This window comes from Urocampus carinirostris, chromosome 9 (genome assembly GCF_059441175.1).
Source record: "Urocampus carinirostris isolate Australia breed hairy pipefish chromosome 9, RoL_Ucar_1.0, whole genome shotgun sequence".
NCBI lineage: Eukaryota > Metazoa > Chordata > Actinopteri > Syngnathiformes > Syngnathidae > Urocampus > Urocampus carinirostris.
The window spans coordinates 21,337,528-21,361,129 of NC_142357.1; the positions used below are offsets into that span (position 1 = coordinate 21,337,528).

The window sequence follows — 23,602 nt, forward strand, 5'->3', positions numbered from 1 at the left end:
CACTAGATGTCACTGTATCATGCAGTACAACTGAAAAAAATGCTATAAAGCACAAGGAAGAATACAAACTACAAAGACCATGTGTAATCAAACCACACCAATTTTTCTTCTCATTCTTTTGTCCAGCCTTTTTGTCATTTTTGTGGATTTATAACAGTTAGATGGTGGACTATTATGTAAGCTCCCATTAACTGAGGCTCATTTTATGTAAAATTAATGAGCATTGTTTGACCTACAATTATTCAAAAAAATGCATGTTACTATGAGAGTTGATGTGTTTTAGCTTATTCAAATCAATATTTTTTTTCTTCAAATGAATTTTGCCAAAGTTTTTTGTCACTAAATTGCACTAACTATTACACCGACTTTAAGTGCCGGTGATCAATATTTTAATTACCGTATTTAAGCACTAGTAAGGCGCACTGGATTATAAGGCACACCCCAAAAAATAGTCTTTTATGATGTTTCATATGTATATATATCTAATCTAATGTATTTGTAAAGCACTTTTCAGGCAAAACATTGCCACTCAAAGTGCTGTATAAAAACAGCATACAACAAGAAAGTAAAATCCCCACTTATATAAAAATCCCCCCTATCCCCGACAACCCAAAACAACCCATACACATGCACACACAATGGTAAAATAGAATAAAATCAAAATAAGTAGTGATAAACATAAAATACAAGGTGCACTGCACGAAAAGGTGTATGGAATTAAAACAACAGTAAGAGCTAGGAGTTGCATAAGAAATACATACACATACATTTAAAGTTAAATAACTTAAATGAACATTATGACATCTGACTAAAATGAAATAATTCTTTCATAAATGTTTACCGTATTCATTGTAGCTATGCATTAAGGATTGACCAATATGGGTTTTTCAGGGCGAATACAGATACCGATTATTAGTATTAGGAGGAGGTAGATCACTGATACTTGAAGCCAACATTCACATGCTGTATAGCTTAAATTAAAAAAAACTTTTATAGCTTGTTGAAACCTTTTACTGTAAATAAATTTGTATTTTTACACAACCAACATAATTAATTTTTCACTTCAACCAAAAACTAACTGTGCAAGAAATAGAATTGGATTAAGCAGAAATCTGTACAAAAGTATACAAAAACTTAAATAGCTCCCTGTAACTTTTTACAGTAGAGAAATTAAAAATGTCAATACAACCAACATGGTTTAAAACAATGGTTCCCAAACTTTTTGAGGCTGGCGCCCCCTAGGCTCCCGAGTGTATTACTAGCGCCCCCCCAAACCCCACTCCCAGCAAATCCCCCACCCGCCCTTTGACCATTTTTTACTTTTCGATTCTTAAATAGATTGAAGTAACTACCCACCGATGAAATGCACTAGATAGCACTTCAAGCTCATTAAAATAGTGGTCTGGAGAATTTTCAAAATAAAACATCACAAAATATCATACCAATTATTTATTTTGACATGTCTTCATAACCAAAAACAAAGACAACATCTAACATAAATAACATTTGAAAAAAGGATATGATAAACTCTTTAAAAAAATCAAGAACATTTGCACAGTATAAAAGATCAAATGTAGACACTAAAAATAACCCACACCAAACAAAGTAAACAACAATAAATAAATTGTGCACACTATAATAATAATAATAATAATTTCCTTGTATTGTCATTCTGTGTAACAATGTACACAGAACGAAATGTCGATTGCACCTGACCCGTTGTAGCGAGCCGATGCAGCCGCAGCCAACAGAGGGCGCCGCCGACCACTTTTTAAGTCTTAGGAATGACTCGGCCGGGGCGCGAACCACCGACCTCCCAGTCTCAAAACGGGCGCCTTACCATCTAGGCTACAACATTGCACACTAAAAATAATACACATACTTTTAAGGCTGTAAACATAACATGTCTGCAATTAGTGTAATATAAAATGTGTCATGTGCTACTGCAGCTTGTTCATCAGTGCAATAAATGGATTCAACTATTAATTCAAACCCACCATTCCTGCTAACTTATTAACACTACTGCTACTACTATCTATGACTCTTATTATAACATTTCATAAATGCATAAATAAAAAGTGTTACCTCTAATGGATAATGCCGTTTTAGGGTTGGCACTATTAGACATTTTTAGCTATAGTCACAGCATTGGTTATTTCTTTGTGCCTTTGCAAACATTTTTCGAACGGTGTGAAGGGCGCAAATGCTGCTTTGAAGGAGGTTTGTTTACCTCCAAGTCCAATTGTAGATGCACCTACTTCGTCTTTTACTTGTAATCTTTTTGGACGTGCCGTGTATTTTGATATGTGATGGTTTTTAAGGTGATGGTAAAAATGACTTGTTTCCTCTGGACCTAACGACTACGCGAAAGCAAATTCTGCTACCGGCGTTTTCTTCTGTCGCATGTCCGCTTCATCAAAACCAAAATAGGTCCAAACAAGTGATGTACCGCCCTTCTTCGATGCAAGCATAGTTTCCTTCTCGTTTGCTAACTATGTTTACGGAGTCCGCCATGACACTTAATGAGCTCACACGATGGATGTGGCATCGTGTGCGCTTGCAAACTTTGAATCGCGTTTATTGGCTTGCGCTATGATTAAAACTTTCCTCTGATTGGTCAGCGCTTTTAAAACTTGGAACAGTAACAATTGTGGTTGGCCAAAACTCCATCACTCACTACCAACCCTTGGAAAAAAACGCAGTGTTTTGTGGTTTCTCAACTGCATGACGTTCAAACTTCTGACTTTGACTTTGGACTACCGCCTTCTTCTTCCTCACCATACCCCCCTGATCTTACCACTGCCAGGGGGGCAATACCGGCCACTCTTGGGAACCACTCAAAACAAAAAACGCATTGAAATTTAAACAGACCATGTGTGGGCTTTCCTGTTTTAGAGCCAGATTGACAAACTAATGTTATGGTAACAGCTACAAGTAATTAATAGATCCGAAAGAGAAAGCTAGGCCACGACCACTATAGTTATGGTATCCGTCTATCACACGCAAAGCAAATAGAGCGGCCAAAAAAACAGTGAGCTCTTCGTGATAGCATAGCCATAACACTTCTTCTGTATTATGCAAACCTATCTCAAATGACCGTAGAAAAGGGTCTCAATTTGTATATACAGAGCTATACTCATGGGATCAAGATGCCCAAAGTCGCTAATAATCTTTTAAGGGTGAATGCCAAATGTTTGCGATCTATGAGGAGGTCAGCCTCATACCAACTACACATAAAAATAGCCTCAGATTCGTGAGAGATAATGGTTTATATAGGATAGACAAATGAGTGACCCAGCACATCAAATTCACAAAACGAGTCGTGCAGTCTCCACTTATCTACGGCAAGGCACATATGGAAACTACATCACGTGCCTCACAAACCCGATACGCCAAATCATGAACTGCACATCCTGTGTATCCTATAATTTACAAGTTTTACTTTAATTACGAAACACAACCTTTGCTTGTATTTATTTTTGTCTTATGCTAACGAGGGTGCAGTGATATACTCAAAGAAAGTACAAGTAAAGCGGCCGCATTAACTGACAAACTTCCTACTGACAACTAACCAACCCAACAGCGGCGTAATAAAAAATAAAACACATACTGTAGAACAAATAACTTTGTTTTGGTTCCCATCGATCCTATGCACGTTGAGATGGTGAAGCCGCTAGCATGCCATGCATTGTACGTGATACAAAAAGGGGCTGGGCTGTCGGCTGCATTGCGTTCTGATTGGCTGAAAACAGCACTGTCGGATCTATTAATTACTCTGCTTTTCACTTTAGCATGCTTTTAATGCTCTCAATCACAAACGCACACACTTGATTCACTGAATAATGTTATGATAAGAGTGAATATACCAGTTTTCACCTGAATGTGCTTACCTAAAACAAGTTTAATGCACTTTTTACGCAATATCTTGATACATACGCACACACACTCTTTTCCACCACATATTTTTGACAATCCCTAATAATATCAGTGGTCTTGATTCACATGCAGGACTCAGGAGTTAGCATAGCTGACGCTGTTTAATCCGCTCTAACGTTATTTTTCCTGCTTCAGTGGCTCCGCCCGCCCTGGTCGCTTATCCAATTAGGAAGCACGGAGGAGGGGAGCATCCGAGGCAAGAGAGGAGCAGAATAGAGGGAGAGCGAGGCTCTGCTGCATTTGAGCCTTAATAACAGTTTTGGATATATTTAATCGGTCCCTTCGAATAAATAAAAATGCCGATACAGATATACGCAAGATTTATGAAATGTTGGTGTCAATAATCCCTCGTCCTAATAATCGGTCGACCTCTACTATGCATTTCCAATTTTATCTTGTATTTTATGGTCTGTAAGGCACACCTGAATAAAAGGCGCACTTTCAAATTTTCCGGCCGATTTGGGGTTTTTGGCTATGCCTTATAGGTCTTATAATTCTATAGTCCAAAAAATACGGTATTCATTCATCCATTCATTTATTTGCCTTGGTGAAAGATCCATGACAGTAAATTGAATCCTTTCAAAAAGGTTTTCACGAAGGTGCAAATGTCTTTTTGCAGCATGCAATTTGAAATAAATCCTACTCTTTATCCACCTTTTGGAGTACATTTTGTTGTAATTTTCTGGGAATTAACAGACATGCCGCTAATAGTTTAAATTTCCACGCTGGTACCCAACAAGTGTTCCCTCTTGACAATCTCTTCACACCCCTCGCTTCCTGGACACACCTTCTCCCAATTGCTCTCATTACCGCCGTTTGATGTCTAGTGCAGCTTGCGCTCCCAGATGCCCCCGAGGAGTGAGGAAAAGGGCGTGGATCTCTTGTTTTTTGGTAGGGTTTTTTTTCCTTTTTCTTCCCTCCTCCTAAATGCAGGTGACTGGTCATTAGATTTTCTTGTCAGATCTGCTGCCAGTAATGCAGTTGTGGCCCAGCGTGTCGCTCCCCCCTTCTTGCGTAACCTAACTTGTCATGAAATATCAACAAAGTCGCGCAGATCGCGAGTCCATTTATCTCCCAGATGTTTTTCTTTAGATTGATGAGCTCCGAAAAGTTATGCCTTGAAGCGGACGTCAGAGTTGTAAAGTTGTTAACCACTTTGCTCAGACTTATCCCGCAGGATGACTCATTGTTTTTAGCAGCTGATTGACATGTGTTAAAACAGGTGCCTATCTGGATAGCATTAGGTGTAAAGATTTTTTTTTTTTTAATTATGCGAGTATGACTCGCCAGATTGGAACTAATGCGCAAAAGAATATTTAAAACGACCTACCCATTGAGTGACATACAGAACCCCTAAATCCAGTAACATTACGTGACATGATTACAAGAGAACAAGTTGACGCCTGTATTCTCAGGCAACATTATTTACTTTGACTTAGTTGGTTGCGACTTTTATATTGTGTCTTTGACAGTGCTTGATTTTTAATGTTGGGTCTTTTAAGAATTAAAAAGGGTTTGGATTTTGCGTAAAGTGCTAGTAAATGCTTAGATTAGTTGTGATGTTTCTCAACAAATCTGCATAAAAATGACGCCGATAACGCATTTTGTTGGCTCCGTGTTGCTGTTGCATTCTTCTTCCCCCTGAAATAACTGCAGCTGGATTTAGTTTGTATGGCATTGTCCTTTGAAGTGTCAGGTCCTGCCTAAGAGGATAGTTAGTGCAAGGATTACGTATAACTTATGAACATTTATTATGGGCCATGCAAAGAATTAAAATAGTGTTTTCCAGTTGTAAATTGTCATGGGAAGAACTTCTTGGAATTGAAAACCATATTTTTTTACCCAACACCTATATGGGGAGAGATTTGTCTCAAAAATTGTTCGGATCCACAAATATATTCGTTTTTTACGAAGGATCTAGAAATCATACATCGTGATACATGCACAGGCAAGATTAAAAATCACATATGTAAATGTGGAATTTACATATGAGATGATACTGGAGAAATTGGAAAGTAGATCCTTATTAAGTGGTTGAATTTGGCCATGAAAAGAGGTGTGCAAACTCTTTATATGTTTTTTTGAGCGATTTTCAACAAAAAACAACAAACAGATGTGCAATTGATTAATTGACAACTGGTCGATATCAAGCTTATCTACATTAAATATTTGGCATTTCATTGACCTCCATGAAAGAAGACCTGTCACCCTCAGCACCAAAAAATGTATACCTGCATTTTATAGGTACAGGTTAATTAAAAAAATGATGATGCTGCAACTCAAAGGTTTCAATTTGGCTCTTTTTAACAAAATCTGTTTCATTGTTCAGTTCACACATAGATTTAGATTTTTTCATTAACAAGATATGGACCAATTAAAGTAATAGTTTGATTGCACATCATTTTTGTATTACAATACATGTTGTGCAATGTTCAGACAGAACAAACCCGATATAAAAGTAGTTTTAATGCAAGCCTAATTCTTAAAGCTCTTGCCCAAAAAAAACTATGTGGCTTGCTTGCTTAATGCCAGCTTTGAGTAAGTCAATAATTTCCAAACTTCATTCCCTTTATTTCACAAATTTTTAGATTGGTCATTGATCTAATGGCCATCCCTAATTAGTTTAAACAAAATACAATCATCATGTTATGTTTTAGGATACGACGTTGAAATGTAAACATTATTTTATCAGATTCAACAACAAACTGATTAATCGATTACAAAGATATTTTTTTGAAAGTTGTTAAAGTCAACAGAAACCCTGACAGGCGGATGAAACAACGATTACAATAATTTGAGAACATTGTGAACTAAATTCATGTCAAGTGTCACTTTTAAGTAACCAATTATTAAGATGAAAGGATTTTTTTTTTTCATACATAACTCAGCGTATGCACCTGAAGTCTTGTTTGATTTGAACGTGAACAGTCGCAGAGAGATGAAGAGAACCACTCTTGACTTGATATATCTCTCTATATCTCGGTTTTGCATAGTTCTCAATGTCGAGCAGCCCCCTCCCATCCCACCACCCCGTTTCCCCCGCGGGCAAACTTGATGAGTAAAGGTGTTGCTCAAACACGTGTTTGCTTTGGATTGAAGACGACAGATTGTGTCAAATGAGAGCGTGCTTGTGATTACGTTCTGTGTCTTGTGGCATCTGTAATCAGCGTCTGGGCCAGATGAAAAAGCCGGCGTGTTTATCAGCTGTTTCAGGTCCGCAGCTGGCCTTTGGTGCTGGCTTATGCCTGTAAATAATAAACGCAGCGGATTTGGCTGGCCAGCAGCCAGCAGCATATGTGCTTTTTGTCTGGAGCGGGCCGAGTGTGCGCCAAGTTTTTTCTTTTTATTCCGACCTTTTGATGTACGTTGTAAAATACAAGTCTCACGCACATGGGGACAGATGACAATATTTTTTTCAACATGGAGTAATGTTAAAAATATGATCCATTATCATATCCCTGAAAATTGTCCATGTTTTCAACTGTGTAGGGTAGGTGGATGTTCTTGATTCTCAAAGACAGATATTTGGTCTTGGACACACAATGTGAAGTTTTGCATCGTTTTAAAACGGAATTTAGAATGAAAAAAACAAGCCTGACAATGTCTCTCTTTTTTTGCACTGAGTGCTATCAATGACTCTTTGATTTAAGCCAGCACATTTGCCATTCAATCCTGTCAAGAGGGATGAGAGCATAAAAAACGTGTCTTGGACAGAGCACTGAGCCTATTAGGGAGAGTTTTACAGTACAAGCAATTTTGTGACTAAATGGATTCATTAAAGAACAATCTATATATCAGAAAAATTATATGATCGATAATAGGTCAGAAGTGATCTGTTGAAATGTGTCTTCACACAAAATGCTTTTGCTCACTAAAAATGGGTACAAATAATTTGTGCTAAACCACAATATTCTTGATGGGTGAGTGTCGATTCAGGCCTTTTAAAAATCTATATATTAGAACCTGCCTTGGTGAATAATCTGCCCTTTAGTGGCCATTTTAGAATGAGGAACCCAAAATTGAATATTGTGATTATCAAATCCATTAAGAAAGTTGGATTGTTGGGATATTGTGTATTATTTAATGCATTCTAGGGGTAACGGAAACGTTTTTAATGACATCTCCAATTTCACGGCTGTAGGGAACTTTGTTTTCTGTCGAGTTTTTATTCAAATTTTTTCTAATCTAGTTCTTTTGTTTTTGTTTTTTCACTACGCATATGTTTAAAAAAAAAAATGAACAAACTAAATAATCCATCCATTCCATCCATCCGTTATCTGCACCGCATATGGTCAGAAGGGCTGTGAGGAGTGCTGTAAACCCATCCTTGGAATACATTGTTTAATTAAATTAAATAAAACAATACACAAATTTAAGACAACAGTGGAACAATGAATTTTTATTGTTTTTAGTCTTGTACCGTACTAAAATTGATATATATACGCACCGTAAAACTCCGTCTACAGAGCGACTATTAACACCTTAACATTCCGATGGCTGCTGGTGGGCCGCCGGGCTTTTCATAAACAAATATGTGTCTGTATGATTTTACAAGTCACTGAAATACGTCATGCCACATATCATTGGAAAGCTTCAACTTTTGGGACGATTCAAAAATAATCTCATCAGAGAAACATCACGATCAGCCTTAACAAGATACCCTAAACCTATAAAGCCGGCGTAACTCACCATTACGTCCCCTGGCCATCTTAACTTCTTTGCATGTCCCAGAAAATTTTGTTACATCAAGGACAATCCATAGAATCCACCCGTGTAAAATATTTACTCCAAAACAAACAAATGGAATGAATGGGAGTCCACCTAAACCATTTCTGCTTCCTTGGACGTTGCTTTTTGTAATCCGTTCGTTTCGCCACATTATTTCCGTTTACGAATAAACAGTCTTGTGATTAGCGCCCCTTTCGAATGACACCTTTTTCATGATGAGGGTCTGTTCATGCCAGTTTTATTCGTGCACAAAGCACAGACTTACATTAAATTTGGGTTCCACAACACATATATTTCATCCGTCTCACTCCTACCTCTACTGCTGAGGCACCCCTGGCGGCCGTTAGAAACAAATGCATAAATTAGCTGCATCATTGAATAAGCCGCAGGGTTGAAATCTTGGGAAAAAAGTCGCAGTCTATAGTCTGAATTTGACAGTATATGTATATTAGGGCTGCAACAATTAATCGATGAAACTTATTAAAATCGATAATTAAGAGCATTTGAAACAAATTAATTCATCGATTAGCTGTGTTGCACGATTTAAATGGATAGATAGATAGATACTTTATTCATCCCGTAGGGAAATTCACACTTCCAGCAGTCTACCCCGTTGTTTATTAACAGATTAACATGATGCCCTAGGGGTGCTTGTAGCGGAGTGGATGACGTCACGCCAGTCCAAAAGTTCGACATCCCTGCGGCAGATGGAAAACTTTTCTTTGTGAAAATCCAGGGATACACCACCTCGTGTTAGCAAGTCCGCCTCCTCTCCGATTCCCCTCGGCTTTCGTGTCTCTGTTAAGCGGCGTTGAAGCCAGACAGCTCTGAGTAGCTCCGGGTGGCTACACGTTAGCGTCCGGAATGCTAAACGTGAGCCACGTTTCTGCAAAACACAGCAACTGCGCTCCCTGTGCGCTTCGATGTTTTCCACCAGCACTCGATGATCTTATTTGGTCGTGAGTTCGCATTTACCATGATTACGGATGGTACCGAAGACTTATAACGCCGCTAGCCGCTTCGCTAGCTCCGACTCTTCTTCCACGATAGGCCCCTTCATCACGCCGGCACGAGAATTCTTCAGGGCAAGGAGCTGAAATTCCTTGAATACACGCATTTTTTGTGCGCTAAAACCCATGTCCCATAGGATAGAAGCAATCCATAGTTTAGTTGTCAAAACGGGAAGAAAAAAACACCGAAGATAGGAGCAGACAATAAAACAATAGGGCAGCTGCTGGAAATTTATGTGTCACTCAGCACGTCACAGGGCCAATGACATCACATGCGGCGCGAGTCAGCGAGCATAACAGACCGAGGTGGAGTGTGAACTAAAGCTGCTATTTTTAAAGGCTACGGTCAATTCAACTCAATTCAATTCAAAGGCCCACATTAAACCACACCACCTACATTGGATATTACCGAATCTTACTGCAATATGTATTATGTGTGTGCATGTAAGAATTACTTTTTTTTCTTTCAGTTAAATTATCTCTAGCTGGTTTAAATGTGCTTCATATGAAAACACCCAACTTTCACTCAATGGTGGTGAAATTAGGCATCGAGTTGTAATTTTCTGGTAAAGTCCGAGTGATAAAGTGATCGCTCGCTTGATGTGCTAGCTTTTGCTTTCAGTGACCGTGTATGTATGTATGAGCCAGATACTTTTTATTATAGTTAAATGAAAGAAAGAAGTTTATTTGGGGACAGCATAAATAATTACCAACCACTCAATCAACACAAAGGAACATCAAATGTTTTGCACCTATCACACACAAAAAAATAATTGGCGTAACAACACAATATTATCATAAACATGTGCCCCAAAGGGATTAAGCTTAAGCAGTCTTTAATTTTGCCTTATAAAAAAGCTCAATTTGCACACCATGGTGTTAAATAAGTTTAAGATTAAGCATCGAGTTTTATTTTTCTGGCAAAGTCCCAATGATTATTTTGTCCTTGTGAATTGTACCATAGTAATACTATACGTTCTTCATAGAAAACAGCAAACACTGACAAGCTTCATGATGAGAAAGAGACATCATGCACGCCACAGCAAGCAGCTGTCATCACTGAGATCCTCACTGACATGCTCACATTTTTGGATTGCAAAGCAAAGTTATCAAAGAAGGAAGAGTGAGTGACTGAGTGAGCAAGGGTGATAGTGGTTACTTTTTGCTTGTTAAAAATCATGTTACCGGGTTTTCACATTTCTTGTTCAAAAAGCTCATGCCCCTTTAAACAAGTAAAGTACCTATTTTTGTGCGCTTTTTCAAATAATATACATTTGCAAGTGTATACCATTGATTTGTATTGTTTGTTGTTATTTGACAAAACTTGGAACGTTAACGTTGATTCTTGTCACTGGGTTTTCAGATTTGCTATGATTTCTTGTTCCAAACGCTCAAGGCCGCTGAACAACAAAGATGCCCTTTTCTGCACCTCAATTTTTTTTTTTTTTGCGGGTGTTTAACATACGTTTGTATGTATTTTGTTTGTATTTTTTAACATGTTTAGTATTGTAGAATATTCTGTTATGTGCACTATTTTCTTATTTGTCCACAAAATTTAAATATTTGAATAAAGAAGATGAAATTATTTTTTTATATGATGCATTGATTAATCGAAAAAAAATAATCATCAGATTAATCGATTATTAAAATAATTGTTAATATATCCATTATCTGCACCACTTATCCTCAGTAGGGTCGCGGGGGTGCTGGAGCCCATCCCAGCTATCCTTGGGCAGTGGGCAGGACACCCTGAACTGGTTGCCAGCCAGTCGCAAGGCACACAGGGACAGACAATTCGCTTGCTCATTCACACCTAGGGACAATTCGGACCGGCCAATTAACCTGACATGCATGTCTTTGGAATGTGGGAGGAAACCGGAGTGCCCGGAGAAAACCCACGCAAGCGTGGGGAGAACATGCAAACTCCACACAGGAGGTTTGATCTCACGACCTCAGAACTGTGCCGCACACGCGCTAACCACTGGTTTGCACGGCCGCGGCACAGTTCTGAGGTCATGGGAGCAAATCCAGCTACCAGCCTTCCTGTGCCGAGTTTACATGTTCTCCTTGTGCTAGTGTGGCTGGCAACCGTGCTCACTGCTATTGGAGGTATATATATATATATATATATATATATATATATATATATATATATATATATAAAATTTTATTTTTTCTTTATTTTATTTCTATTTTTTTCTCTCGACAATACCTGCATTCCTTGTGTTCCTTTTTAAATATTTGTTCTTAAATATATTTTTTGTCAATGCTGGCAATTTTAAGCTGCCACAAGGGAGGTTGTGTTTTTTTCTGCGCCTCTTAGTGGTAAAAAAACCCATTTATAAATCAATATAAAATAAAAAGAAACAAAATCCATAAACTAAATATCAAGGAGCATTATATTTTAAAGTTCGGGCGCGGGATTTGAAAATGTTACACTCTGATACCATCTCCTGCCTTTTATTGCAGCCTGTTTATTCAAGTACATGCATTTCTTAGACGTGCTCAACTAATTTTTGGGGGGGGTTTGGGTTGGTATTTGGATTTTACTAGAAGCAGGCGTTTTCCTTCGTTCACCATGTTTATGCTCCACTGACGAATAGAAAAAAATAAATCTTTAAAGACGACGAACATTACGTCTCTCCCTAGCACTCACCCCAGCCCCATTCCTCGAACCTATTTCAATTTCGAACAGCTTTGATTAAAGTAAGATAAGAGCGGCTAGGCACAATAGAAATGAAAGGAAAAGGGCTCTTTGAACTCAGTTGGGCATTGTTAACACATACTTAATAGAGAAAATATATAACTTCAGGTGTGGTACACCTTTTTCATGGCCAAATTCAAGCTTTTATAAGCACTTTCAAGGCCACTTTATCAACTCTCCAGTACCTTCAAAGAAGGAAATGCAGCAGTGATCAAAAGAAAGCTTTTTTTTGATATATCACAAAGACAAAGGACAAAAGGTTGTCGCGATTGGGTTTGTTTTTCAACCAAAAATATGAAAGCAAGGAATCCGTTAACTGTTAAACAAAGCTAAAGCTATTTGTTTATTCCATAGCCTACATTATTTGTTGTTGCACTGAAAAGTAAATATGCTTCCTTTTAGATTTTGTTGTGTTTTGCGTTTTTCACGGATATTCGGGGTTGCTTGACTTTAAAGTTGCTTAGTAGAGTAAACTTGAAAGTTTGGATTTAGTAGGCTAAAAGTTCACTGTAGATTGCTATCATATTTGTTGAGCCACCATCGGCGTCATTTTTACGCACCTTTTAAATAAAGTTTAATCTGTGGTCTATCCAGTCAGACTGCCAGGAAACATGACAATGGCAACAATTTCAAGCGTTTCAAGCTCTACACCCAAAATTCAAGCATTTTTCTGACTTTGAAAACAACATGAAAACACAAACATTTTTAAGGATTCCAAGCACCCGTACGAACCCTGTAACTTTGATCTTTTCAAGGACGCACCTTTAATTACTCGTAGGTCAAGAATTTTTGTTTATTTTGTATAAATTGAGGCTCACCTTAGAGTTATCCAACATGAGTGTCCGGCCTCTTGCTCTTTAATGTACCTCTAAAAATCAAAAATCTTTAGAAAGGATGGGCAAAAAATGATGGTGCGGTTTGGTCACTGTCTTAGTTTGTATTTGTGTGCTTTGAAGCACTTGTTTTCGGTTGTAATACACAATACATCAACATTTATTGGTTAAATATTACAGTGTTCCTTTAGCACACCTAAATGATCGATTAATTGACTTTATCTTGATTACTCATTTACTGTCTTAGGCAAGTTTATCCTTGAGTGCCAATCTTTGATGTGACGAGTTGTTAATGGTAGTAAGTTAGTTGCATCAAAGATGGCTTTAATATCTTTTCAGACCATCACTGCCAACGATAAGTATCGAGCATATGTGACTATAATCTCATGAGGCCCTCCGTCCACAAAGGAAAGCAAAGAACTACGCGACAGCCCAAAACTGTGATTTCCGTGCCTTGAGTTTCTCGCTTCTTTCAAAACTCGTCCGTGGCTATTGATGAAACCCTGCAATTTCTTTGGATTCCACTCCGCCGTTGCATGCAGGGACAAGCTCGTCGGCTTGTGTAACTTCCACTCGCATCGAGCGCGCCGTTTTTGTTTCACGTTCCAGCGCATGCTTTTGACAAACCTGTCGGGCTTCGAATGCCGTTGTTTTTATTCTTTGAATCTTCAGTGATCTCATAGACACCATTGCAAAGTATTGGACTGAATTTTCAAAAAAGAAAAAAAGGGCGTACTTTAACACACATGGTGCTCATTGGCACATGTCTCACATTTCTGTTGGATTTGCCATTGATGGAATTTTCAACAAGTGGAATGACCAGCCTCTCCCTTCCCAACTCGCCAGTACTAATTTGTACCTGATGTAGAAAAGAATTAAAAATAAAAATCTGTTATAATTAGCGGTCCGTTTTGTCGTCCGTTGTCATCCTTTAATGTGCGTCCAGCTACGTCCTCATGCCAAGGCTGTAAATGCAGGCCAGACTAAATAGGTCACTGTTGAGACCGAGCCTCAAGCTGTTCTGCGATGCTCGTACAATCAATCCATCGCCACTCAATCCACTTAAAAAGTCTTCCATTTCATGCACCCTAAGCAGGTCTGACTGTATTCAAACCGTATAGAAATAAAGAAGAAATATGGCTCTAATATGTCATCTTTTGAATCTCCAGCTCTATAAATCCCCATTTGACGTCCCAATCAGCCTGTCTTATCTGGACAATATATTTTCCCAGACACCTGTTCCAGGAAAAGACAAAGCGCAGGCCGGCCCGTCTAAATCTCCGTCTGTGGCTGAGATAAAGACCAAGTTGTTGACGGCAGCCAAAGAGGTACAGGCCGGCCCGCTGTTCTCATTCCCGCAGGTTGCCGCTCTTAATTGAGTGTCCGGCTTCCTGATTTACCGCTTTCTCGCTTCAGGGGAGACCGCTGCCAAAGTCGGAGAAGAAGCTTGAGAACTTTGTCAAGAGTTCCTTCAAAATCTCAGACAAAAAAGTAAGTAACCGTGACACTTGTGATGTATTTACTGATTGCACGTGGTTTGTTCATTCCCAGAGCCAAGTGAAACTGATCTTACCTTTAGAGCCTTTTATTTTTATCTCCCCTTTGTCTTGCCTCACACCATGTGTACTTCAAATACTAAGACTGACGTATAACAAAAAAACCAGCAGATGAATAAAATGCATATTTTAATGAGTACATACAAAAAAATCTATGATTTATGATTCCTGACACCTTTGAAGAGTGAAGCCTCTGAAGTGTAAGGGGGGATGAAAGGTCAGAAAATGCTTCCTAGAACAGCAAAAACTTTAAACCATTTAGGTAACATGAGTGGATCTCAATAAGCCAATGCCTCAAAAAAGAGGGTGTGAAAATGTACTAACCAATGAGCATGCTTCCCTTTGAAAATGTTTTATTTTAGTGACTTTTTTATCAATCACAAACAATTGAAACATTTGTAGACATTTTTCGCTTTTTTGTGAAACATTTTAAAAGAAAATGACAAATCATCCTCGCTGTGAAGTTCCAAAATAAAATGTAGAGTAAAATAATACTGTTTTATCTTATTCGACTTTAAATCTTTGGCACCTTTTAAAAATGAATTTTTGTTTTTAGTCATAAGTAGAAAAAAAACACTTTATCAGATTTTTGTTGAATTTTAGTTTTTTCTTATTTTACTAAAAAAACAAGTTATTGTTAAAAAAAAAAGAGAAATAATACAAAATGTTCTTATTTTACTGGAAAAAAAAGATAATATGAAATAAAATAATAATTCAAAAATCAGTTATACAATATTGCATTGTAACCAGAATTTGTTTGTAACAAAGTATTTAACTCTTGATCGAGAAGGTCAATTTGATAAGCACGGTAAAAGGCAACACTATATTTTGGGCATTTTAGTAACTGCTGGGTCAAAAACAAACTGAATTAGGTCAAGAAGGAACCAATTATCTGCTTTGGTTAATTCAGCCTAACTTCCTGAGTTATTTTGCATGAACATACCTTCACTTAGGCAAAAAAAAACTACATTTGGTCAAGAATGGACACATTTGCCGCCTTGCTTGATTCAACTTAACTTCCTAGATCATTATGTATGAACACACCCTCGCAAATTTGGGTTGGTCTTGTGTCCATTAACACAAAATATGTTCTGTCTAAAATACCCCTAATTGGGTCAAGTGCTAACCAATCCACTACTTTGGTGGGTTCCCCCTAATTTAATGGGTATTTTGCATCAACAAACCCTTCCAAATCTGCGTTGGGGTTTTGGACCCCAGCTTTACATCAAGTCAAGTCACATTTGTTTGTATAGACCTTAATCGCAAAATGTCTTAGGATTGCGCAGGTTACAATTACACCATCCCCTGATCTTAGGCCAACATGTGGGCAACGAAAAACTCAAAAACCTTAGCATGAGAAAAATAAGAAACCTTGAGAAGGGGCCTCACAAGTGGCAAACCACTTCCAGGATGACCAGGGTGCAACGGATTTAGTATTGGGTAATAATTCCCAAAAAACTGAACATCAATTTTAAAAAACATAGGAAATATGTAAAAATTGTCCAAAAAGTCCCTGCCGGCAACGACGCAGCTTCCCATCTCTGCCGGCTGGTGGATGCATACATTTAAGTAACTCCAAAACATTGCCCCTTTTTGTGCAAAGCTACCACAGAAAAAATGTTTGTTTGAGAAATCTCCCAAAACGGTTTCAACTTGTAAATAATAACTCAAAAAGTATTTTTTTCTTTTTTTTCCAGGATTAATAGGCAACATTGATAATCGTATTTAGGTAGTGCTTGGAGACTGGCTTAAGTTGTAAGTGCATTGTAATAACAGTGCAATAAGAATAAGTGCAATGACATCTAGCAGCAACAAAATTCCCAAATAAATGAAAAAATTAGTTTTGAATACCCATTTATCGATACAACTGGCAAGGTTTTTAGACCACCCATTGGTGTCTGTAGGTTCTTCTTACACCCAAAAAGGTCTTGAAGCGGCATTAACCATATTCTTACTTTTGAGTCCTTGCTGTACTTCATCAGTAGTTGCACTCTTCTTGTTTTTGCCAACGGCATGACCGCGGTGCCCTAAGTGGTCCCACTGCATCAACATAGGTAGTTTTTGCTCCCTGCCCGTTGCCGGGTCAAGAGCTCTTTGGCTTCATTCTAAGCCTTAAGAGCTCTTTGCCGCGATGGATTCACAGGAATGCGCCATTGTTCCTCACACGCTTGACACACATCACGTTGGCCAATTGGCCTCCAGGACGCCGCGTTCTCTTTGAATTTTACCCATTTTGCATCCGTGGGCTCAGGCCGTGTTGAGGCGGAACGGGAGTACGCCTGCCAAGACCGGCTCTTTCCCAGTGATTTAGTGGAGTGTGTGTCTTTTGTAGCCTTAATAAAGGGACTGGCGGTATGCGGATGGTACCAGTCTCACGTTCACATTCAAGGCCTTTCGATGCAGAAACGAAATCTTTTGCACTGACTGCTTGTCATGTGACAAATCAAGAACAACAAAACTTCGGCTTTTATATGACAGTGTGCAAATGAATCTTGCTAAGAACCTCTTGGAAGCATACTGTAGTAGTGCATACAGGACTGTTTGGGCATTTATTATTTACGGTCCTGAAATTGCTTTGTTCAATCCCTGTTATTCTTAAGAAACATAAATTGCTATTTTGAGGGCTTCCCCATACCTAACAACTCCCAACTTGTAAATCCCAAAGCCGGTTTCATTTCAGATGAAATTTGGGAGGCTCAAAACAAAGATATCAATGATAAGTTGAAGGGCCTTTTCAGGAGACCCTGTAGAGTTTCTAAATTGCTCCACAAACAAAATCAGGGCACAGTATCATCCAAACATTTGAAGACCTGATAAGAACATTATAAAACACTGAAAAAATAAATATGAAACTATCATTTTGTGCCAACTTGAAAACAAACTTCCAGTCCTTTAAAGCAGTGTTTCTCAACTGGTGGGTCAGAACCAAAAAGTGGGTCACGGACCCGTTTTCAGTGGGATAATGCTAAGAAGAAACTGAAGGGTCAATTACACAGTAGATGGCCATAATGCCCAGCTCGATCTCTTTTTCCTGTTCAGTCAGTCCTTTTGTGCTTGAGAGGGACCACATCTCATTTAATTGTGATTTTGTTTGTTTTATTTACTTTTTCTGCCCATAACAATGGGTCCCAAGAAAGTTAGACATAAGGGGAAGGAAAAGTGGAAAACACTGACGACAATGATCAAGTCGAGAAGGAAACGATTAAGAAATACAATCATAGTTTCTGCCATTAAAACACTGCTTGAAAGAAAGTCAATGGTTTAAAAATGTTATATTTCTTTTTTTTTTTTTTTTACCAGTGTATTGCTTTTTATTGTCTACACAATTAAGTACTTATCATTCTTTAGTCACACTTTCTCTTTAGTTCAATTTTGGGTACGAACGTCTTAGTATGTGGTTATATCAAAGCAGTTTTAGGGGGTTGCTTGTATGGGATGTAAGCTTATATGCGAATATGTACGATACTTGGAAGTCGTTTTGGTTTTGCTGGTCACTGTTTTTGAGTGAATATATATTCTACTACCTCTGCTTAAAACTGCGCAATCCTTTCAATCAATAAAACTAAAAAAAGATGAGGGAGGAAAATATATATATTTAAATCTGGTACCTTTAGGAGGACAAAAATAAAAACAAACATTCTCAAAATAGATTAGAATTAATTTAGAATATACAGTGGGACCTCGCCACTTCTCAGTTCGACGTTCACGGATTCAGAGCGTCGCGGTCTGTAATGGTAATTTTTTATTTTTTATTTTTATTTTATTTTATTTTTTTTTTTTTTGAAGGGACGTCGCTACTTTGCAGATTTTCACTTTTTGCGGGAATCCCCCTCAGCCGACGACCCTAGTCTTTAAAATGGAGGCACTTCACACACTGGTCCGGACCCGTTCTCGTTTCCCGGTGTTGTGCCCAAATCCGACTCCCGTACAGAATCCTCCCCCCCTCACGTGAACGCGCATTCTGCTGCGCTTCCAACAAAAGTGATCGTATTCTATATAATACGCTTATTGAAACCATAAAGCGAGCTAATTAAAATAATTGAGCGATCGTAGTCCATATAACGCGTTTATTGAAACAATAAAGCGCGATCGTATTCTACAAAATGTGTTTGTTAACGCGGATGAAAAAGTCACCAACGTCACGTCTCCCGCTCGGGCCGCGATGGCTCTACATGGCGCTACACGGCCCTCGATGGCTCCGGCCGACGGACAGGGCCGCGGGAGAAAGGGGTAGGGGGGACCTGTGGGGTTAGGGGGCGGTGAAGCGGAAGCCGCACCAAAACCGCGCGCCGGTGTTGTGCCCAAAACCGACTCCCATACAAAATCCCCCCCCCCCCCCCCCCTCACGCGGGTTAGGGGCTCGCTCGCGAATAATAAGGATAAGCGGTGCAGATAATGAGATGAGATGAGATTTTTCCCTTTTTGAAGGGGCGTCGCTACTTCGCAGATTTTCACTTTTTGCGGGTGGTTTTGCTCCCCATTAAACGGTTCTAAAAAATACAGTAATAATTAAAAAAAAAAATTTTTTTTTTATTTTTTTTTTTTTGAAGTGGCGTTGCTACTTCGCAGATTTTCAGTTTTTGCGGGTGCTTTTGGTCCCCATAACCGGGTCTAAAAAAAAAAAGAAAAAAAAACTTTTTCTTTGGAAGGTGCGCCGCTACTTCGCGGATTTTCACTTATCGCGGGTGGTTTTGGTCCCCATTAACCGCGATAACCGAGGTCTTACTGTACATTAAATGAGTAACTTTTAGGTTTGAATTATTTTTCTATTAGTATCATTATAGTGATTACAATTATTTATCCACTGTTACACATCCATACATTTCTAAAGAAAACTGAATTGTTCTGTATACATTTGTACCAGAGTGACAATAAAGCTCATCTGAATGTTTTGATTTAGGGATTATATAAGCCTCATATAATATATAAGGCTTTCTCTTTTGCCGATCCAAAACATTATAGTTTTTTGCTCATTAAGTCCTTTCCGGGTCTTTTAACAATTCACTCTATAGCTAAAGGCGGTGTCTGTAAATTGAACAGTTCTTCTTGCTGACCCCATCTTCTGGCTAAAATCATCATTGCAGCATCTGTCAAGCTGCTTCTGTGGCGCATCCACATATGTGTTTTTCTAGGACTCGCTTAAATAAACTTTTTTTCATCTTTTAGGTGGTTTGGATTGGCAGTTGGACTGTATTTGAAACAGTCCTTTTCTTATTTTCACTATTTTCATCCTGCAATTAAAGAAAACCTCAGGTGCACGCGGAAATTCACTCTGAGATTTGGTCCCTCTCAAACACAATAGGGACAGCGCCAGTTGACTGAACAGGAAAGAAAGATTGGACTGGGGAGCATGAGGACATTGGATGGCTTTTGCCCCCCTTATGTTCATTTTGTTTTATGAGCCTATAAACCGATCCCCTGATTTCAGTATTGTTTTAGTTATAAATTCATCCTATTTGTGAGTATACACAGCAATTGTTACTGTAAAAGGGCTATAAATTTACTGAAAAGCACAAGATATGTGTCCTTTAACGACATGTTCTGATGAGGATTCCCATCGTACCAAGTTAGAAACACGCATATGAGACTGTAAATGTGGGTGGAGTTACGATGTCGTGAGAAAAACGGGCGAAAAGCCTTGTGGAGGGCAGCCTTGGTGAGGTGGGCGGGGTCGGGTCCACTTGTTGATCCTCGCCGCATAGAGAAACATCTGTGGAAACGCTTTGGTTTCGTCAGCCCGGGCTGAGATTTGTCAGACCTGAAGCACCTACTCATATACTCTGGTATGTACTACCGCCCCCACCCAAGCCCTCGTCGCTCCCGACTGCCCCATCTCAAAGTCCCGTTACCCAGACCCACTAAAAACACGGAAAAGTGAGTCACACAGTCTCTTTTTGTCTTCTGACTTTTTTTGTCCCTCCTTAGGTGATCTCGTACCTGTGGGGATTGGTCAAGACACTGAAGACAGACAAGAAATAGAGAAGCTCGCCCTTGGAAAACATTTTGACTACGTCCGGGTGATTTAAAGGCACAGTCGGCGACATTTCTTACTTGATAATAGCGCACGACCGGGACACACGCCATTGTTATTTTGTGCTGCGGGAGACTGGTTTGACAATTTCATCAGACGCTCAGTTACGTCTGCGAAACAATTGAGTTTTTAACATTTTTATATCAGAAAGTTTGCGTTATTAGTTTTTGAGCCTTTGTTATTGTCTGGCAGGTGACGTTACTCTGAATAAATGGGACGCCAATAAGCTACCGGGAAGCGAATCATCGTTACTGCATGAGGATAGACTTAATTAGCCGTATTTAGCTAAGGTAGGTGCTGCCGTTTTGGTTAGCAACTAGTTTCAAATGGATACTGCTCTCATTTATTTGGGGTGGGCAAACTTTTTGAGTCACAAGGCCGCATTGGGTTTAAAAAAATTGGTAGCGGAGCCGTCAGAAGGAAACAAAAATGGATTTTTGTTGTATCTGCTAATCCGTAGTCTCAAGCTGATATTTTGGTAAAAAAGCTTTTGTTGTCTAAATTCTCTCATATTCTTGCTCCCATTTAAAAAAGACGTACAGTATTTCCATTTTCTGGGTTTTGTTATTTGGACTTTTAGCGTTGCAAATACAATAGATATAGATGACAAAAATGAACAAAGGTCATTATGATCAGCAACAATGTGAATTTATGGGAAAAAAAAGCGTGCAGGCATCTAATTTAAGATGCTATATTTCATCTATTATTTTTCTAAATAGACAATTTAATACGTTTTCTTTTAACAATACTAAGTTGTATGGGTTGAATAAGAGCTAGTTCAGAACTCTTTTCTTGAATTTTGAGAAAATAAAAAAGGGCGGTATGATGCTTTACTCCAAAAACAACGGCGAACAGATAGTAAAGGTGCTGTATCTGAGCCTGATCAGGAGGCTTTCCCTGCTACTAGTAACCATGGAAATTAGTACAATGTTTCATGTGGGAGAGCAAACTCCCAACCCAAGAACTTCCTTGAAAAGGAATGGGCACTGTTCGGCTCTACTTGCCCAAGACACACCGCATGAAGTGGTGCCCAGTTAAGGGATCCGTGAACAAAGCGTGTTACCATTTGTTAAACTTCTTCAATGGTGTTTTTGGCAGTGACTTGCTTTTTCCTCGACGGCACCTGTCTCGCTCTTACCTCATCTGCTCAAGGAGAAAAATACTTTTGGTACATAAGCTACATCTCTGCCGTAGAGTTTGAAATGACGAACGTTGCGGCTTATATTCCAAAAATTGCGGTATTAGTTAGATTTTACCTACAAGCCTAATCGCTTGTGACTTTTGAAACATGTTTTTTTTTTAACTCTTTGGTGGAAGAGTTTGAAGTCTACACAAAAGGGTGTAAATCGTACAACAGTAGCTATAAAACGCAAAGCACCTGCAGATGTCCCATTTATGACATTCAGGTGCTCCGTGATGTTTAATTGCGCGCATGCTGAGTTCGGCATCTCACTTTGCTCACGCGTTAGCTCAAACCGCTAACTGCGACCGCATAACTCCGAAATGTCCCCGTCTGTCGCAGGAAGGACGATACCATAGGAAAGTTCGCCGAATGTGCCTTTAAGTTTTTTAACCCCTAAGATTCGTCCCATTTTATTTGAATGTTATATTTTTGTTGCTTTTTTTATACATGCCTGTTATAGTTAGTGTGCTTTTAGAGGCACCATTCTGTAGTTTAAAAATATCTCTTGACTACCTGAAATTATTTTAATGAGATAAGATATCTTTCTTGCAGTTCTTTCCTCATTTTTTTCATTTTTGTGAACGTGTTTTTTTTCTTCTATGCTTGATGTCCTTCCAGAAACACCTGGATCAGAATTCATCCTTTTTTTAAATACTTTTCTCATGTTTGATACATATACTCTTTTGCTTTTTACAGCTTAATAAACCAACAACACTAATTTGTGATGAAAAATAAATAAAATGCCATGTTCTTACTATGCTTATGTAACACAACGCATGTACCATAGCCAGGGTTGTGTAGGGTAACTTTAACTTGATTACTTTCAATTACTTTTGGATTACTCCAATACCAAATATGCTAATAAAAGACAAAAGAAACTAAATATGAATACAATTAATACATTTTATGCAGGCTTGGGGAGTAACGGAATACATGGAACGGCAAAAATGATGTTGGCAAGCTGTTTGGATTTATTTTCATTTTGTTTCTGTTGCATTTTATGTTAGTTTTGCCGGAGATCAAAGAGATCAAAGCCAGGAGAGAAAGCTTACCACGTGTTGTGAGTCATCATTTTATTCATATTTAGTTTCTTTTGTATTTTATTAGCATATTTGGTGTTGTAGTAATCCAAAAGTAATTGAAAGTAATCAAGTTAAAGTAACCCTACCCAACCCTGACCATAGCATTAGTACCAAGTCTGGCCTGTCATGGCAGCACAGTGCCGGCTGCTGGAAAAAAAGACAAAGAACAGATAAAGCAAGGCAAATTACTGTAATAAAACTTTTTTGTAACTAAGTTGTGGTTTTATATACTCTACATACTAGATTTAGTCGTTCCCTGATTACCTCATACTTACAATTTCTCGTATCTCGAATGAATTTTCCCCAACTGAAAACTAGAGGTGAAAGTATTTTTGGTTTTACGGACTCAGCATTTTTTTCCAGAAAGATATTCTACTCTCCCAGGCCAGAACAACATTGAATATGAACACCATATTTTACAGGCAGTCAGATAAGTTGCCCCTAATTTAAAAGCTGATTTGGCATTTTTCGGTATTATTGACTCAGCAGCTTTCCCAGAAAGACATTCTACTCTCTCGGGCCGGAACAAGTAGGGCCAG

At 38.6% G+C, this 23,602-nt stretch overlaps 1 protein-coding gene across 4 annotated transcripts in view; it reads left to right on the forward strand.

The window, feature by feature from the left end:
* Positions 1-23,277, forward strand: part of npm1b (nucleophosmin 1b) — a 37,237-nt gene extending 13,960 nt beyond the window's left edge. Inside the window, exons 9-11 of one of the 4 annotated variants that reach the window (XM_088344846.1) lie at positions 14,444-14,539; positions 14,628-14,702; positions 20,693-23,277. In XM_088344846.1, coding sequence (XP_088200972.1) covers positions 14,444-14,539; positions 14,628-14,702; positions 20,693-20,746 — 225 coding nt within the window. In that variant the 3' untranslated portion in view covers positions 20,747-23,277. Of the gene's footprint in view, positions 1-4,071; positions 4,524-10,660; positions 10,798-11,037; positions 11,222-14,443; positions 14,540-14,627; positions 14,703-20,692 lie in introns of those variants that run through there. The other 3 variants (XM_088344845.1, XM_088344844.1, XM_088344847.1) reach the window with 3 other exon arrangements.
* The last annotated feature ends 325 nt before the right edge of the window (positions 23,278-23,602 follow it).